This window comes from Pieris napi, chromosome 12, assembly GCF_905475465.1.
Source record: "Pieris napi chromosome 12, ilPieNapi1.2, whole genome shotgun sequence".
Classification (NCBI taxonomy): Eukaryota; Metazoa; Arthropoda; class Insecta; order Lepidoptera; family Pieridae; genus Pieris; species Pieris napi.
In genome coordinates, this window is record NC_062245.1 from 6,327,402 (window position 1) to 6,347,881 (window position 20,480).

The 20,480-nt window shown below is 33.5% G+C and overlaps 1 protein-coding gene across 6 annotated transcripts in view; it reads left to right on the forward strand.

The window, feature by feature from the left end:
* The window catches only part of LOC125054734 (actin-binding LIM protein 2), a 78,193-nt gene that overhangs the window by 2,801 nt on the left and 54,912 nt on the right, over window positions 1-20,480 (forward strand). Inside the window, exon 1 of one of the 6 annotated variants that reach the window (XM_047656780.1) lies at window positions 15,839-16,358. The exons of 1 other annotated variant lie outside the window; for it this stretch is intronic. In XM_047656780.1, coding sequence (XP_047512736.1) covers window positions 16,154-16,358 — 205 coding nt within the window. In that variant the 5' untranslated portion in view covers window positions 15,839-16,153. Of the gene's footprint in view, window positions 1-15,838; window positions 16,359-20,480 lie in introns of those variants that run through there. 4 more of the 6 variants (XR_007117747.1, XM_047656777.1, XM_047656778.1 and 1 more) reach the window with 4 other exon arrangements.

The window sequence follows — 20,480 nt, forward strand, 5'->3', positions numbered from 1 at the left end:
AAAAAAAATCGCAATTTTGAAATACTCAAGCGCGTCAGATTAAGATACATGTGGTTCATCTCTATATTCTAAACGTACTGTCTCATAATCTGACGATTATCTAGAGGGATTCACCTGATCTGACAAAAAAAATTTAGAAAAACGATTCACCGAAAGGGCGATTCCTGCAACTTCCCGCTACTTCCATTCCTGGGCGCTTAAAATTGATATTTTGAGCTCGCTGAGTTCAAAGAAATAACATGTCTATGCATTTGAGCTCTCCCAGCTCGAAAGTCTGATAGAATTTTCATGGAACACTATTTTTGTAATTTTCAAACCGCAATAACTTTTGAATGGATCAAGCAATTTTCACGCGGTTGGCGGCATTCGACGCAGTTTTATCATCATCATAAGTAATATTTCAATTTTAATTGATAGAACCACAAATTTCGGAGTAATCCCGAAAAAACACTTTTTCGGGTTTCTTTCGTTCACGATATCTCTCGAACTAATCAACCGCTTTTGACGAGCTTAGTGGCGGTCGACGTGGTTTTTCAAGCTCAAAGGCGGATTAGTTTTTGAAGTTGATCAATAAAGAAACCACTTTAAAAAAAATATTTCTTATTTTTTTAAGATTTTTCAAAATTTCTCAAAATCTATCGGTCCGAATCGGTTCAAATTCACAGGAAATGTAATTTTGAGGGAAATATTTAGAACGCCGTTTAGTAGATTCCGATCGGTTTAAGGAAATGTAGGCATCACGCAGCTGCACGCATTTAACTTTATCGACGATTTTTTGTTATTTCGGCTTGCGGAAATCGTCAGATTATATATTTTTCATTATTCTGGAATTATTTCCTTCAAAATAAAAAAAAAATTAGCTACGCTCGAGAATGTCGAGATGACGTTTTTTTTTTACAACTTTGTTGCCCTCCCCTTTTTTTCCGTCACTCTCAAATTGTCAGATTAGTGGAATATACACTTTTTAGGATGTAATTAACTCACCCTACCTTAATCTGACGCGCTCGGGAATTTCTGATGGTCAATTTTTTTTTACTAATCTGATCCTGGCTCCTTCACGCGCGGCCTTATATATGGGCCTCATATTTTGTGCAGGTACTTAACCGGGTACAAGGTATCCTCCTATATATTAATCTGCCGCGCTTTAGTAAATCCCGAAATCCCCTCTTGGGCTCCCCTACCACAAGTTTTTAGTCTGACAAGAATCATTGCAAGTATGCTAATTATAGTCGTATTAGTTGGATTATGTGCTTAATGAGAAGCCTTAGGAATTAAGAATGAATTAGTGAATAATATTTTGCGCCTCTGTCACCATGCCAACCTTCACTTCGTTTGTTCGATTTTTATTGCACAGATGTGATTAAAATTATCGTTTATACGGATATATGGTATATGTATGTATAACTTGTTATTGTTAAAGGATTTAATTTAAAATTATATAATTAGCATTGCCTTACTGTATTGTTAAATTAGTCAAGTATCCATTATTTTTACTTCCATTCTGACCTTGTTACAACAAATGAGCAATACATTTCGACAGACGGGCAAACGATTTAAGTGTCCTCAGTAGGTCGCCCCTACTCCCAAGGGAACTGTAAAATATGAATGGAGTCCCTTCACTAGATTGCAAATTTTCATTTGCGACCGTAACGAGGTGTTAGGGTCGCTTTACGACCCTAACTTGGAGGGCAGCTAAACATTTTTAATATGAAACTGTTTGAACTTTCCATTTAATGTTCTGAAGGCTAATAGAACACATGATTAGCGCTAGCGTTTGGTCAGTAAAATGGATTTGTTTTTGTTATAATTTTAAACTTATTATTTTGCGTGTTGGTCCCACGAGAATGTAAGTGCGTGCTCCTATTTCACCATGCCTACTGCTGATAGAGGACAAATGTTTGTTTTTAATTTATTTTATTATTATTTATTACTTAAGATGTCATGTGGAACATGGTGTAATGGTTGCAGCTCCTTACAAACATTGTGTAAAACGAAAAACTTGGCGATTAAAAAGAGTAGCGGAGAGTTTATTGCCAGTCCTTCTCTTCAGTTCTACACCCTTGATTTGAGAACTGGCAGTAAATGTAAAATTAGAAGCATTTAGCATATGTATTTCTTTATTGACGTTCATAAGTGTACATTGTGTTACCTAAATGAATAAATGATTTTGACTTTGACTTTATACTCGTAGATTTCTATTGTAGACGGCGCATAGGACACTCTTCTGTAGGTATATGATGTGATCTAATTCACTACCACGAAAATAAAGCATAACGCAGGCTGGCAACTAAGAAGTTCTGTTTTTATAGCTATATCGAATTCTCAATTAAAAAGTATCTAGTTGACCCAAAAAATTTCGCTTTGTAAGATGAAACGGAGTATTGTTTCGAAACGTTTGCAACCGCTGCTTATTGCCTTAATAAGGACGGTCGTACTTTGTGCTATTATAAATAGTGAGGGACGTAAAATACGCGCAACGAGGGTGCGGAATGCGGACATCGTAGAACCGTTACTGTTTATGCATTGGGGTTATTTTGAACTTTGCACTTGTAAATTGAAGAAATCTATACCAATTTATAGAGGCTACAGTGACTTATTGAGGTCAGCTGTATGCAGATTAATAAGACAAATTACAACTGTTAATAATGCTGTGTTGTTTCTATAGTATTGGCCTAGTAAGTGTGCGACTCTTAATCCTGGTCGTGTGTTCATACCCCAATTGACTCGATGTGCGAAATTTACACTTGGTTAACACAGACTACTAAAGATTAAGTATTAGGATCTTAAAAAAATAATAATAATAATAATAAAAAAATAAAAAAGACGGTTGCTTAAATTTAAGGCACATAAAGGGTTGTGGCGCTACTGTTCATGTTTGTATTTGTGAAGGAGTTATTTGAGCGAAACTCTTCAAAGAAGCAAAAAATAGTTAAACAACTAAAAACAATATATTCTGCTTTATCATATCAGCATAGATTTAATCACCTGAAAATACACGTACGTCATACACTGTGTATATTTTTGTTGCATCGTAATCGTAACATCATACAGATTATTAGTTGAGTGGATTTTTAAAATCTTTCGATGTTTCTCTCGATATTTCCTCATAGGTAAGCAATAGCTGTGAGCGGTGGTGCGTCAAGGCTCTCGCGGGTGTCGGGTTCGAACCGCTCTCTTTGCGAAAGCACCGGTTTGTATATCTACTTTGGTTTATCACATCTCCCCGTAAGACTAACAGTTGCTAATGATAATAGTCTTGGTAGACGAGAGTATGACGACCAAGTGTAATTGTTTATCGCAATATGATAAAAACTTATGATTTATAATTCACTTCATACGTAACACTAAATTTATAACTATTTTTTATTTTTTATTATCATTTTTTCATATCACATTTTTAAACTAATTTTAACATGTAATAATTGTTTTCTAGTTACCCACAACACAGGGCTTCCCTAGTGTGGGGACTAGCGATTTATGATTTCTGTCACAAACCTTTCTGTCATTAATAAAGTTTTTATTATTATTATTATTATAAATCTTATATACTTAATAATCTCTTAGAGGATTTAAACACTCTTAAGTTCACATTAAATCTATTTTTATTTAACTGGGAGATTTTAGATTCGAAGCAATACCAAAAATTTATGAATTTTTTAAGGCAGTTTTTGCCACGCACCATGTGGAACCAGCTGCCCACTGAAGTATTTTGGGGTCGAAAGAGCGTTTGGTACGCTTCTTAAAAGTCCAGCAACGCACTCGCGAGCCCTCTGGTATTGAGAGTGTCCACTGGGGGTGGTATCACTTAACATCAGATGAGCCTTCTGCCCGTTTACCCCTTGTTCTATAAAAAAATATTAATATAAACTAATTGCTTTATTTTAGCACACAAATACTATTAAATTATGACTTATTATTAAGCTGTTACTAATTTATTGTTCTTTTCGTGTATTTTACAATGCACGCTTTCGAAAGCACGCGATAGTTTTTTTTTATTAAATAGGTATAAAAGGCATAACGGACCTAAAATTCTGAGAGCCATGTATTTAGTTATCGGAGTTTGGTACGGAAGACGTAATGCTTAAAGTATTGGTGAAGTCAAAGAAAGTGTACTTTGACCGTATTTTTCAAGGTTAGCTATAAACCGGTCTCTTTGTCACGTTTGTTTTGACTGCGACTTTCGGATATAGAGGTCACACTTAGTCACAGGTTCCATTGTGTAGGAATAAAAAACAACCAAGATTTTTGAACCTTGTATATGCTTACATAAACGGGCTCACTTGTGTTCTTAATATTTATTTAGAATAAGTACATGTTATAAACCTGACATTATACTACTGAAAGAAATACTAGAACTAACAACTAAAGTAATCGCGTGGGAGTCAGTTTAAAATCAGGTCAACACAGCTTAAGTTACAAGACTTGTAGTTTTCACTAATTGGACTAATTGCAAGGTAATGGGACAAGTTGTTAAGGGCGTAATTAAACTGTTAAAAGTTCACTTTTTATAGCAAAGATCGATCTTTGACGCAGTGTTGTGATCCCTTTTTTTCGGTTCCACAGCTGGGAGGTCAGTGAATGTGGGGTTATAATCCACCACTCTGGCCAAGTGCGAGATTTTTTTTTTGAAAGATGCCGTATTTTTCACGATATTAAGTCAAATCAAAATCATTCATTTTGGTAACACAATGTGCACTTATGAACGTCAAAAAAGAAATACAAATTTAATGCTTCTAATTTTGCTGCCAGTTCTCAAATCAAAGGCGTAGAATAGAAGAGAAGAACTGGCAATAAACTCTCCGCCACTCTTTTTAATCGCCAAGTTTTTTGTTTTACACAATGTTTGTAAGTAATTATTTCATCGTTAGGGCGTGTTTATTACTATGAAGTAGACTTGTGCAGCGCAAGTATTTACTTCTCTCACTTGATAGGAACACTGCTACAAGCTGAAGAGTGTTAAATGATAGATCTATGGTATCTTCTGAAACCAGAACAAAAATATCTAAAACCTAAAAAAAATTTTGTTTACCAAAAGTCAACGTAATTCTTGTAATGGTTCTTTGTTTATCTAGGGAACTAACGAAGGTACAATTTAATTTTTATTAATTTAAATGCACCTGGAAAGCCTACAAATGAATCCCGAACAATCATTACCAATATAATATAAAGCTACCGTATAATCTCCAAAACATTGTCCTAACAATATATTGATGAGTTCTACCTTGCTTTGTACTGTATTAGAAGCGAGGTTTGACGATGAGTCAGACGCTTAACAAATCCTAATAAGTGGGTGAAGGCGACCTAGTATTAGGCTCCCTAACGAAACGATAGAGTAAAATATGCAATACATTCATAGACAGCTCCGTTCCTCTTAAGGCCATGCTCCATGTCACCTGAAATCTCTCCAGAAGTTTTGAGTCTCAATAGATGAAGTGGGTGATACTATTGGAAATTGATATTACTTTTTATCAGAGTAGACCAGCCGATGCCTTGACGAATTAAAGAATGTATTTTTTTTGGATTGGAAAAAATATAAATAAATTAAAATTTATAATTTGTTAAACTCGACTATATATAGAGAAATAAAAATAATAAATTGATGCGTATCTATATTCCAGTTAATGGGACACACAAGGGGTCTATCCCTTTAAAAGTAGCCGACAAACGACTTTCACTTTTATCGTTCCCTCTTTTTGGGAGCTTGAAGCACTAAATTCGTATATCTCAAGTGTCTGACACCAGAAATGGTAAAACCATTAATTGGGATTCGTTTGTGTATAAGAGTGGCTTTGTTTCCGTCTTGCCTCACTAATTTGAAGATGTTTCGAATGTGTGAACTGAACTACATATTTATTAAGGGCATTTCGTGGTCTTAGATTTTATAATACAAAACTCTTTGTCTTGCATTATCACATTTACTGATTGTAAAACAAGACATGTGTTGATGTGGAAGCAGCTGCCCAATGAAGTATTTCGGAACCAATTCAACTTAGGGTTAAGAAGGAGCGTACCAATAATTCTTATATGGCCAGCAGCGCACTTGCGAGCCCCCTGGCATTGATGGGCAGCGGTATCACTTAACATTAGGTTAACTTACCATGAGCCAGTGACTGTTTGCCCCCTGTTCTACAAAAACAGACCCATATCTAAAAGTCGTCTTGAAAGAAAGTAACCTTTTTTAGAAAATCGAAGTGTGCTCATCTAATTCATCTAATGCACCGTTTATAGCCCTTTAAGTGCTGCGTGCTACTACTTATGTATGATTTAATATACATAGTTTTATTATTAAATTTTTTAATAACCAATAAAATGATCTTAGTTAGGAGACTACTTCTGTATGTGGGTGATTCTCTTATAAGAGGTAACTATGATGGCCATCTATTTAAAAGTGGTTTTTTAATCTATACATTGCTACTTTGTGCAATGAATCACATCACTTTAATGTCCTTTATTAAATAACAATACAATCAAATGTCTAATTAAAGCATATTTTTGTAAAACTCGTTATATAGTCTAAAAAAGTCTCTACCCTGGCCTGTCCCCTTACCGGTTTCAGCTTAACTAGCATACAATACATACAATATTTGTATTATTTGCCAAAACAAACTATGCTTACCACAAATTTAAGTAAATATACTTAAATATTATTAAAGAAAAATTGAAAAATATTTGCTTATTTTCTATAATTTTGAAACTTAATTGTTGTCCCGCTGTTTTTGTGTATCTACCCTGGCAATATTCGCACCGCTGCTACAATATAAAATATAAGATGGCCACATTCCCGAACTAGCTCATTGACATTTAACAACGTGAAGTTAGCAGTACTAAGCACAGAAGCGGTTAGATCGACGCCATTTGCCAGTTATCGCGACGCGTCCGTGCGATGTAACGGTTTCGCAAGGTCAATGTGTCTCTCCACTGGTAAGTAATAAAAGTTATAATAATCATTTTATTTTTTCGCAATTCCTGTCCTAATTTAGTAATAGTGTAATAATCAAAGCTTGCTTTATTATTAATTGAAAACTTTCTTGTATAAACCAAAATAATGTATTATGTTATGAAAACGTCTTTCCCCTGGCGTCTTTCCCCTGGTAAGATCCAAAATAGAACTCCCAGGGGAGAGACTTACTGGCCCGGGGAGATATGTATCATAGTAATTGTGCCACCTATTTATTTTCTTCACCATGAACTGAATATAGTCCACCAACATTCTGCTTTTAAAATTAAGAAGACAAATTTGACAGTAAGAAAAGCTGTGATTCACGTAGACTTTAGTGAGAATTATCAAACAAAATACGCAGAAGAAATTCAAGCATTCTATTTTGGAGGTACACGTCTGCACACAGTTGTAAATTACACGAAAGAAGAGGTGGCATCAGGTGAAGTAAAAACAACATGCTAATGTTCGATGTCACGAAATTTGTTACATTCGCCTCCAGCGATATGGGCACACTTACAGCCAATTTTGAACAGCTTGCCACCAGAAGATAGAGATATAGCATGTCTGTGCGATTTGTCAGATGCTATTCAGAAAAACTGTCCTAGCATTAATGTTTTCGTTATGACAAAGATATTTTAGACAAAGACGCTTTGCTTGCTAGTGCTAAAACACTCATAAAGACTTTTGTTGGTACTTTGCGCGTCCATCAGGTGTCATGGAACATTGAAGATCCGACAACATTGAAAATGAAGTCTTTAAGCTGCTTTTGCAATGAAGATATACATTGCGATCATTTTGAGCTTGGTGTCATGACATACTCGTCTAATAAAAAATCTCGTCTCCGAGTCGAGGATGTTTACGTCCCTGATTCAGAGTCCGAAAACGAGACTCCTTTTGACATTGAACAAATAATAACTTCAACAGATCGCAAGCACCAAATAAAAAATATTCAACAATCGTTGACATCCAAAGAAACACTTAAAACCGGCGCATTTAGTCTGATTAATAATAAATATGATAAAAAAATGTTGCCTGATTATAAATTTCAAGAACAATCTTTGATAAAAGTTGATTATTTCAATTGTATTCTTTGTTTTATTGCTTCTAATTATCTCCCCTGGTCAAATACGTATCTACCCTGATCTTCATGTCTCTACCCTGCCTGATGTATTTACCCTGGCCCTCTAAAAAGTGACAAAATATGTTTTAAGTAACTTGCCCTTACGTGAGTAGATACACAAACGAGCCAAAAATCTTAATATATATGTATAATGGAAAAACTCCAACTTTTCTCCTTGGCCGTCTCCTCCATAGACGAAAAACCTCTTATATAAGAACTACCCATGTACATATCGTCATTATCTGTAGGTATGATAAACTGCCAAGTATTCATTGACTAAACATAGGTAACCTACGTTTTGTTAAGTTTGGGGGTTTATTATTCATAATCTCATTTTATTATTCATGCCTTAGATTAATTATTGTCGTTTTATACAAAATATAAATATTTTAATATTTGAACTTTTTTATTATTCATAATTATCGTCACCGAATCGCGGTCATTTAATCTAGAGCGTGAATAAACTACAGTAGCTGATAAAATCGCAAGATTGAACCGATATTTAACGTGGTCACTTTCTTGATTCGATTTGTGTCATTTCTTTGATAATATTGTTTTGGTATTTTAGAACACTTGAAACAATTATTAATTTGGATGTTTCCGTTTGATTTGTAATATTTTATCTCCTTAAATTTTCATAGTACATACTATAATTTTTTGCTGCAGCAAGAGTAGCAAAGATATGTAGGACCCCTTTAGTAGTTAGAACGTCACCAGATAAAAGTACCAGGGATTCATTTTAAACATACAACTTATTCCGCTGGCGCAAATATCTAAAGTGACTTGGGCTCCGGTACAATCTTGGCTTTCTTACCAATCAACCAAAAGGCCAAATTACAAAATATGTGTTGAACGTATTATTTTGTATTACGTCGCAAGCGATTATTTGCCCCTACCCAATGACACTTAATTATTTGGTTTCTTTAATAGTACTGTCAAAGCGCAGCTGTTTTAGCTGCGTTGCAGATGTTCTTGGTTGAATGGTTTTCATACGATAATGTATGAGTATAAAGATAAAGACAAGGTACCTAGTAAGGTACTGGTATCTAGTAATGACTAGGGCCAGATAATTTTATACGTTAGAATAGCTACGGGTGTACTAGAACATTAAGTACATTTATTAATGTTAATAACAAATGAACGATTAGTTGTCTTTGGCAGAGTTTCGTGGTCCAATAATTATAATGAAATTTATAATAAAAATATTACTTATTTGTTTAAAATGTGTATTAGTTACACACTAAAATTATTTATTTATAAACGGATTTAAAAACCTCTGATATTTATTAACTGTTTTTTACTCTTTTTTACAAGTAAATAAACGTGAAAAATATTTTGTATTAATTGAGGCTTATCGTACGTTTATGAATAAGATTTATTGATCTTTACATTTGATTGATTTACATTTATAATTTTACTTGTATATTGGTAGCGTTTTTTTTTTAAATTTGCATACCACCTTACCAAGTGTAAACTCTAGAACAAGGTCATAATGATAACACTATCGCTTATCGTGTTTCTTATTAATTGCATTTACAACACGATTCGCTTATATCCGTGTGGCATTAATTATACTTTGAATGAATTTCATATCTGGGCGATGGACCTATTATGAATATTTTATATAAAATAACATATGTAAAGAAATATACTTTCAAATGTTGTAAATTGGATATACTTTTAATTTACCAACCTTGCCCCTGACCAAACATACTGATTATAATAAAACTTTAGGTAAACGTGAAAACACTTAAATATGTAATAAAATATATCCCATAGAGTTTTAGTTATGTTATAGATAGATGGCCTAGATTAAAATAATACTTCTTTGAAGGATGTAAACGCGAATTGATTATATGTATTATTTTACGTACAGCAAAGAAAATATGTGAAAGTGAAGAATTATTTCTTAGTAAAAAAAAAATTCTTTGCCAAAAAAAAAGTTTATTTATTAATTTATTAACACTGTTGCTTTATGATATAAATTTTTTTAACAAAATTACAAGTAAAGGAAAGGCAACTGGCGGCCTTATCGCTTTCGAGCGATCTCTTCCAGGCAACCACTGTGAGAAAAAAAATGTATTAAATTACATAAGGTAGGCAAAAAGTGCAAAAATACATGTATTACATATAGTTGTAAAGAAAAAGAAACTAAACAGGAACAAAAAAACAACAATCTAAACTAATAAGTTATTACTGCATGCGATCTGACATTTTATTTGACCGTATTTCTAGTGTCCACTCTGTTTCTTAAAATCTCTTTGGTTATGTAAATTTAAGTTTTTTTCGGGTAGAAGCTACAGTTAAGAGGGAAAAAAGAGAAAGAAAAAGATAACAGACGCATGAGTCGCATTATTGATTGACGTTTACCAATTGGTACATTGGCGATATCCGGCGTGATTGTGTAATGTTCCGGGTTCAGTGCTTCCCGGAAGTGACCGTATAGGACTTATGTTTAGGTTGTGTTTATGTAAATGCCTGTCTCCGTCTAATAATAAAATATGTTATAAAGGAGGACAACGTGGCCTTTTTCATTCCTTTTTTCACCGTGGGAAAAATCCGACGGTTTTCGGGTTAATAAATATCACCTATGGGATATGGGCCGCTAATATTTACTCTAACAATAACGTGCAACACCTCTGTTCATTCGTAACTATGCGTACCTACTGTAAAGCTCGCTTATATGCGCTTAAATGATTAAAACTTTACATAAATTACTGTATAGATAATCACGAATGGAGTCAGCACAGATTAATAATTATAAATTGATGTAAACATATTATAATTTTTTTGTCTTTACTAAGACATCATGGAACATTACGATTTAGACTAATAGGTAAGTAATTTAAGTCTAACCTAATATATTAATAAAGATTTTTAACATAAGAAAGTGTCCCATAACACTACTTTGGCTTCGACTCCCATTAAATTTGTTGTTTTATGTCTGACAGCTTAAATAAAGTTTTATGTCTGACAGTTTACATAAACGAGAACTGAATATTGATTTTCCAGTACAATACAATGAAACAAATATTTTAACTATTTAAACACATTTTGTACCATATATAATAAAGCCTCATTTATTCCTTGAATCTATTATTTACCAAAGATACATACACATAAATAATTATATTCTTTTTAAAGACCCTCTTACAGTGGATAGGCCTCCTCCAACCGGCTCAATCTCTCTCTATCTTGAACAGTTTTCTCCCAATCTTCTCCACCAACTTCTTTAAGCTCGACAGCCCTCGTGCAAGAGGGTGAACCAGAAGTACCATAAATAATGGGATACAACTTATATATTACGGGATTTCTTGCGTAGACTCTACTTAATCACCATGGTGGGAGATATAATTGGGTTTTTCAATGCGTTTGGTGCTAACGATCGATTTACAGGGAAACCATAATTATTTGAGTTTAGTATCTCTAAAACTCCAGTGGAAATACGGGTCTTGTCGCTAACGTACATTTTGCATCTGTGTATTATTTATTGACAGTGCAATGAAGTTATTTGACTTGCAAATAAACCGTGTGACTTGACGCATGTGTCAAGAAGGGTTCGTCTTTAAACAATGTCTGAGAGGTTATAAGAGTGCGCTCATACCGATTTTTCTATCACACCCTTTATTTGTAATAAATGTAGATCTTCTTCATGTGGTCTTGTTTAATATATTATTTGATTAGTGACGAACTTTAAGTATCTAAACACCTCACCATTAATACAAAAAATATGCTAGATGTTTAGAAATCCTTTGTTGTGAGACTTAGCGCGAACTATGACTCCCGAATGGGGGTCTCGGAGCTCACTTCTGAATCTCACCGTATCTTAAAACCGTAAACAATTTTCACGATCATGTTTTGTGTCTTGAACACAAACACCACGAATGACAAAGATGTATTTAACTAAAAAGGTATGTCGCAAACTTTCAGTATTACAATTACATATTTAGTGTATATATATAATTCTAAATAGAATTGTGAATCGAAATTTATTTATTTTCTCAAATATACATTGATTACTAAGTATATAATTAAAATAAGTAATATTTTATGTGTAAAAGCAATATGTGTAATTACATATAAATAGTATAAAGTTGTGAAAATCTGAGTAAGTTCTATTATGAACAGGCGCTTATGAAGTTGCTTTGCGAAAATTTTGACGCCTTTGTAATATAAATGATTCTTAGCACCTGTTTGCTGAGATGTTTCACCTTACTGAAGCTTTTAATAATAAAGATATTTGCTTACTGGCTTTTCAAGTGTTTTGGGGCTGGAAAGCATATTTATGATGATTTAAAAATAACTTTTAAGGTTTACTTAGGTACTTTATGTGAAAACGTAGCATTTTAGTATAGGATAGCTTAGTATTTTTGTTATTTAAATGGAAGATCCGAAGAAGGGGGCAAAACGCGACGCGAGTGTTTTGTTTATAAATTGCGACTCTATATTCCGCTATCCCTTTATCATGACTTTGACAAAGTATTACTTAGTTTTGCGCCCAACAACCAGTAGCAATTTAAGCCTCATGATACAAATATTTAATATCTATCGTTACCATAACAACTTTAATGTACGTAAATAGTTAATACCACAGGACGAAGCACATTTTTTATTTAACTAAATAACGATACACGTTATCATTAATACCCAGAATGTTGTTTTACCTACGTACTTTCACAAAATAATTAATATTGGTACAATTATACACACATAAAACAGAGAGGAAACGAGATGAAATTATCTGACCATTGATCAATATCACGTACTTAAATGAGAAAGCTTACTTACGAATTAATTGATACAGAAATAAATATGCTTTTACTTTTTAATACTTGTTTTCACATATTTTAATTATATGAAGTATATTATTGAACTTAAATTGACGGATTTTGTGATATACGTAACAAATATAGTTTTGTATGTTACGTTTGCGTAAGGGATTAGTTATTAAATTATTTATACTTCGTTGGAGTAATACATAAATACAGTACAATTAAAATACAAAAGTAAGAAAGAGGACAACTGGCAGCCTTATCGCTATTGAGCAATCTCTTCCAGGCAACCACTATGAGAAAAAGCAATTAAATCTTATGTAAACAGTGAAAGGCACAATAAGAAAAGATAAATAATTACTAAAGTGCGCTACAGGTTTGTACACTAAATAAATTCTGTCATTATTAAGAAGGGATGTAAGATGCATAGATGGGTATGATATCACTGGGGCTGATCGGAGGGCAGTCGTAATTAATACTACTCCATCGCAAATCCAGGAGCACTGAAAAATACGATGACCAAGAAACGTCAAATTGGTGATCCGGCAAGTCCACGGAATTGAAGTTGACTTGTGTAACAATTAAAACATGACTTCATATTATGGTAAATAATTTACACTAAAATTGTAGTGTCATTATTCACTATTTTTGCGATGTTGACAAATGAAATATAGAACAATTGTCGAGCAATTACGACTCGTAGTCGGATATAATCAGGGCTTTTGTTGGGTGAATATCCCGCCTACTTTTGGGTTCATTAAGGCGCTTATGTAATACATACAGTAAGTATATGGATTTTATAACTTTCTATTTCTAAGTAATAAATACACCTTGCAGTTCCTGTAGTTACAGGAAGTCATGAGAGCTTAACGTAAGTCACATTGACTAGTTTCACCGGTTTAATCTAGAACATTCTAAAGGGTTATTAATGGGATTTGGTTCGATTGTTACGCTTTCACCCTAATACCGTATAATCAATTTATGGACTTTCAATTTAACTTTACACAGTTTTTTTAGTGCAAACTGAAACAAGGCTTTTCATTTAATGCGTATTATATTATTACACCTAAAAATATATAGTAAGTACATGAATTATGGTACACACTTTCATAAATATATAATTGATGCATTAATCTCTTACTTAATTCGTAATTTCCTCAATCGATTAAGTTCCAAGTTTCCTTTCACTACATTTAACATTAGACTGCCTACTTATAAGTGTGTCTAATGTTCTATATGTTGAAATATAACGACAAAGCTACAACAGTTTCACAAGAAACTTCGTTAATACTTTCTTACTTATTTTTATTTATTATATACATGATCTTAAATAGAAAGAAGTTGGTGTGGTGGAAACACAAACTGGACACAGTTCATTAGACTTAGTTACATAATATGATGTTTAAGTTGCACCCAAAGGATCCGCAATGCCATTGCCTCTTAATCAAATCAAAATGTAATTTATTCATATAGAATAATCTTAATATACACATTACACATACAATAAACTTAATATGTACACAAAAAAATAATACTTCTAAATTTACATTTACTATCATATCTCAAATCAATGGCCTAAAACAGACGAGAAAAACTAGCAATAAATCTCCGTTGCTCTTTTAAATCACCAAGGTTTCTATTTTGAAGTAGGTCCCAATCATATTTTTTCCAGTTACTAGTGTAATTAATAAAATTAAATTTAGGGTCGTGATATATTTTTCAGCAGAGTTCAAAATCCTAATGCCTAGTTACTTAAAGGCACGGTTTGAGACACAGCTATCATTGACCGCAAGTCTCTTTATGCTCCACTGCCCTCTGGGAAATATCGCTTTTTGTCCTGTTCTCGTACTAGGTGAACAAACTTGACATGAACAGCGCATTAGCTGCGTACTTTGAACCATGTTTGTGGACTAATGGGCGTGTTTTTAATCCTGTTCCGTGGTGCACTATTTTTTTCATGGTCTGTGGTACATGAATGGAATCTAGATTATCATTCCCCGATGAGGTGACATTATGTATAGTACTTTTTGTCTCTTTTATTCAAACTACAATCGTGAATTCTAACTTAGAATGTTAGAGTGATTGACATTACGGTGAAAAGTGCAAGACAGCGCTTAGATACAGTAACGTATATTTTGCGTATACAACACTTTGTTATATTTATTCAATAGTATATTATATGTGTATGTTTGATTATCAGACAGATAAATTAAACTGATACTTGAAAGATATGTGAGGTAGTAAAATAAATTGATTTATTATTAACATAAATTAGGTGGCGCGGCAACATCTTTGTTTTTCAGTATTTAAACCTAGCACAAACCAACCAAATGTCGGTCTCATTTTTATTCATGAGCTACATTTTACAAAATTTAGTACTTACGATAAAAACTATCTGGTTTAATAATACTAAATTATACAGACTAATTAACCAAAAATATTTCACTTTCAACTTATTTAAGTGGGTTGTAAATTGTAAGCGAATCACTTGTTTTTATATTTTATTATATCGAAAATAGCTTTGTTTACATAAGTCGATTGCCAATTTGTTTCTGAGCCCATAAATTTTACCGTGTATTGTTCAATAGTAATGTCGTCTCGACTCTCGAAGGTTGCTTCCCAGGCTGGGCCTGGTCATGTTTATCTTTTTGTAGTAACCGCTCAACTTTCCAAAACAACTTTTTTATTTTATTTCAACATTGGGTTGCATACCGATTTTTATATAAAACTGCAAGTGTTCTCGAGTGTCAGACGTTTAACTTTATTTACTGTTAACCAATTAAACTTTAATAAGACTGAACATTTGCATGTTGGCCACGGCGTGACCTTGGGATCGAATGTAAATAAAAGTATAGCCGCGAATGTGAATCTGAGCTTAGTCATATCGATGCGAAAAGTTTCAGGGTTCAATGGCCATAAATCGTCTTCTGATTCCATAAAATGTAGGAAGTAGCTTTATTTATAGAAGTTTGACGCTCGCACGCGTCGCTTGCGCAGCGTTCGGCGGAGTGCTGCCGGCGGAATTCGGCGATCAGAGTCTGTACTCAGTACTCGCTGAGGCTTCGCTCGAGTCGGTGCTGCGTATACGTTGTACGCTGTCAGTCGCGGTTCGCACGCTCGAAGGTGTCAGTGATTACGATATCGTTCCGCCAATCGCGGCCGGCTGCTCCACGTAAACGATAAACTATCAGTCCGCCGCCGATTTGTGCCGAATGAGAACTGTTCAAGGCGATCTAGCGTCCCGATATCGAAAGTGATTTTACGGGATAACGTTTCTAAAATTACATTATCCTTGTGTGAGTTTTGTGCTCGTGATCCAAGATGAGGCCGAAGGAGGAGGTGGATACAAAACTCCAGACGGGGGCATTCATTTTGTCCGAGAAGATTGATGACACCAAATCGAAGAAAAATGAAAAGGAAATGAAGAAGGAGATGAAGAAATTGGAGAAAGAGAAACAAGAGCGCGAGAAGAGAGAAAAGAAGGCGAGGGAAAAGGAAAAAGAGCGTGAGAAGCAATCTAAGAAAGGTCAGTTTACATTTATATTGTGAAATAATTGAAATTGTCTCTCGCTATCGTGATGTCATCTTGCTCAATTATAGAGGTTACTAGAGTCGAGCCCGTATGTCGGGTATGCGGCAATAAAATTTTGTCACCATTACGACCCGAATAGTTTAAAAAACTTTAATCAAAAGTTACATCATTAATGACCTTGACGCCGTATCAAATATTTCTTGTAAATGCTTACTGATTATTCTTATCGTTATCCTCTAGATAACTAAAGTCTTGTGAGTCTACTTTGTGCAAAGATCATTAAATCGTCGTTGTCGAATTTGCCAGACGGGTTTTTATAATTATTACTGCATTCGTCGAAATCAACTGGGGTAGCAACAGCATTGATCAATTGTCGCAAAATTAATTAATTTGAGCGCAGCTTTTTGTGAGTGAACGTGATTCGTTAGCTCCCGTTTCGTTTACCTTTGTAATTTTAGTGTCAAACGCTTTGATCAGTCGTTTTGACGCTAGATCGAATCGGGAGTTCTTAGAATAACTTTGCAGTTATTTCGCTCCAGATTGATGCTCATTATTCTGTGAAACGAATCTGTCAAAAAGTAGATCATAGCAAACTCATTAAAATGCTGACCCCGAAATATGATAGCTTGTTGCTACTTTTAAATTGCTATTATTTTGTAGACTGCAATATTTCTTCATGTTTGGTCGAAAACGATTGTGATGCAAATTAAAATCCGCTTGAGTAAAGAATGCAATTGAGGGGGAGCAATAAAGCTGAAGTTTTTGTGATACGACACGAATTATTCACATTGGTAAAAGCCGTTGAATTTTTGTGTGCTTTCATGAGTAACCAGACTGTGGTTTGTAAAATATTCATAAAGTCTGAACAGGGAATTGGTTTCATTCATAACTTCCTGGAGTCTATTATAGCGACTTAATTGAATATTATATAACTTTACATAAGTTGCTAAAGTCGAAACTCCTTACTGTATGGAACAAGTTCACCATTCTCTAAAATCAAATCTGTATAGTATAATATAATTATTCGAGCGTAAAGCGTATTGACGCGTTAATATACTCTATTAATAATTAATCATAGGTCACTTTAATAAGTTCCTGTTTCGTTTCTCTTTCACAGCATTTGTGTATATACCAATAGCGCGTGACTACACGTTACTATAGGCGTAAATTTACATATGGATGCCTACTTAGTCACGATTTTCCGTTAAGAAAGCCTTGTTAGAAGGATCATTCAGGCATATTGTGACCTAAATAAGCAGATTTAAACAGATCAACAGTGCTTTGTACAAGGACTTTGACTATAAAATGTTTCTGTATAATTTGTATTTCGTTTAAGTCGAAATAAAAAGTTCTACCGAATTTAAACGTATAAAATTATTCAAGTGTACTTAAGTCTGTCATGTCGCGTTAACGGCCTCAATGGCCTTACGTTACAGGAGACGCTATAAACAAGTCAACAACAAAGTAATATTTTTAAAATAAAGCTAAATTGGGATTTATTAAAAAAAATGTAGCGTTATAAAGTAGTATTAAGAGCAGTGTTGGCCTCAGCGTGCAATTCTCATACCTGGGGTCGTAGGTTCGATCCCCGGCTGTGCACTTTCTTTCTATGTGCGTATTTAACATTTGCTCGAACGGTGAAGGAAAACAGTGAGGATACCGGTTTCCTCACGATGTTTTCCTGACCCAAAAAGTCGACGGCGTGTGTCAAGCACTGGAGGCTGATCACCTACGTGCCTATTGGAATTAAAAATGATCATGAAACAGGTTATGTCAATAAAAGACAATACTATCATGAAACAGATTCAGAAATCTAAGGCCGATTAACATAATCATGTATAGGTAGTCTAAACATGATTATGTTAATAAAAAAAACATTGAAGTATATCACACATTAAAATACATTTACAAACATTGTATTGTATTGTATACACTACAAATTCTTTATGATTAGCAAAGATCCCGAACCATTTTGAATATTGTAATAGTCGAGGCACTGTATGACTAATCATTCGTAAAGAAATAAATGAAACCAAAAGTTTAGAAGAAGAAATTCAGTCTAGAAGAGTGTAGTCATTTCCAAAATTAAAACGATTTACACGAACGAACGCTTTTTTCAATAGCTTATAAATCAAGGTTACTGGTAGTCAACTTCATATTTTTTGAAGTTATACTTCTTTAGGCGCGTTATGAAAAATTGATGAGAGTGAAATTTTACGATCCGCGCGCACCGTGACAAAATTATCAGTATGAAGTTGCCCACTAACAAATTCTTTTTAAACCAGCCGGGCGCCGAGCGTGCGCGAGCGAGATGGGAATACGACAATCTACAAGTAAAAAGAAATAGAATATGCGTGAAGTTAGCAGCTATGCCAAGAATTTTTAATGACCTTTGTAGTAGCTTTTAAACAAATAAAGGTGTTTTAATTATTTTTTCAAAGAAATTTAGCAATGCTTTTTCACAAAGACCTATTGTAAAAAGTATTTATTTTTATTTATTTATTCATACCTAGTTATTAAATTGAAAGAATAATATCATTAAATAATAATAATTATTATTATTAATGAATAATTGAATAATATACTAAATATTATTAAATTATTAACGTTAAATATTTATTATTCATTATTTAATATTTAAAAAAAATAAAGAAAGCCAAAGAAGTATAACTTCTTACGCGCTTACATAAGTACACGCACCCTTTTTTTTATACAACATTTGCATTTACTATTTTATCAGTCAGCAACCTTTGCTTTGTTTGATGAATCTATTAATCATCTGGCGTTCAGATACTGTTTTCATCTCTATTGTTTATCTATATTTTACTACTGACACATTTAGCTAGCGAAGGTCAGTTTAATTGCTAAAATTAATTACGCAAACGTAATAAATGTCCGAATTGGAACTGGTTATTCTAATTAATGTAAGTTAATGTTTCCTGTATTATGTAATTTTGATTGAATGCCGTTTTTATAGTTTTATTGAGTAAAGATACACCTTTAAAGCACAATACTTTCTGACGTGGAATAGCTTCTACTAGAAATGTAATAAACACACACACACTACGTTTTACATATTTAACATTAGGTACATATAGAGATGTGTATTTTCTTAAGTAATTGGCGAGTCTCAGAGCAATGTTGATATAAAGGATGGGCTAAGATAGCGATAAGAGGGCTTTGTTTTGTGAAACAAACGTGAAGATATAGACTAGATTTATCCACTCGTTCATTGTCAACACTTTGAAAAGCTTCATTTTACACGTTTTGCGTTTGAGATAATAAAAGTGTTTTGTCCGACTAGAATGTAGGTTATTGTTATAGTGTGGTATTTGCTAATTGCATTTGGACTGTCCACACTTAACGATAATTTAATTGAATTATAATTTGAATAATAAACACGCGATACAGTAAGAAACATAGGTGATGTGTTCATACATATCTAGAAATACTTTCATCCGGTGAGTCATGGATTCGTTTCGGGTGCGATGATTCTTCACATCTCACGCGATGTACGTTCATGACATAATACACTTAACATTGTACGGAATCTTTGCACAAAATATGCTTCCTCGTTCTATATCATTCGCGGTGACGACTTAGCAGTATGGTTTTAACACAACGACACTTATAAACGTAGCTTCTAATAGCTCTTGATTATTCTTATCAAAAACGTGACAAAACATAAATTAACTAATTAGGTTTTCTATGTAATTGTAACGTCTGAAATAATTTCAAATTAGTCATTATTTCTTAACTATCTCTTAAAATGGTCGATTGTTGACTTTGCAAACATTTACGCGCATAAACATTTGGAAGAGTACCTACCTACAATAATCTATTAACAAACCACACAATATTAATTGAGCAAATTTACCTAAATTTAGCTAGATTTAATACTCAAAGTATCTTCGAAGCATCAATCATAACAGGCAATATTCGATGTTTCGCAAACATATGATAACTGTGAGGTTTTTGTTGCAAGTTAACTGTATGTAATCTATAATGTGTCGATTATCATACGGTGACAAATGACGGCAATGTTACTGTTATTTGTTTGAATATAATCATGGTTATATAGGTCTATATAAAAATCATTATAGAGTTTTGACCTCC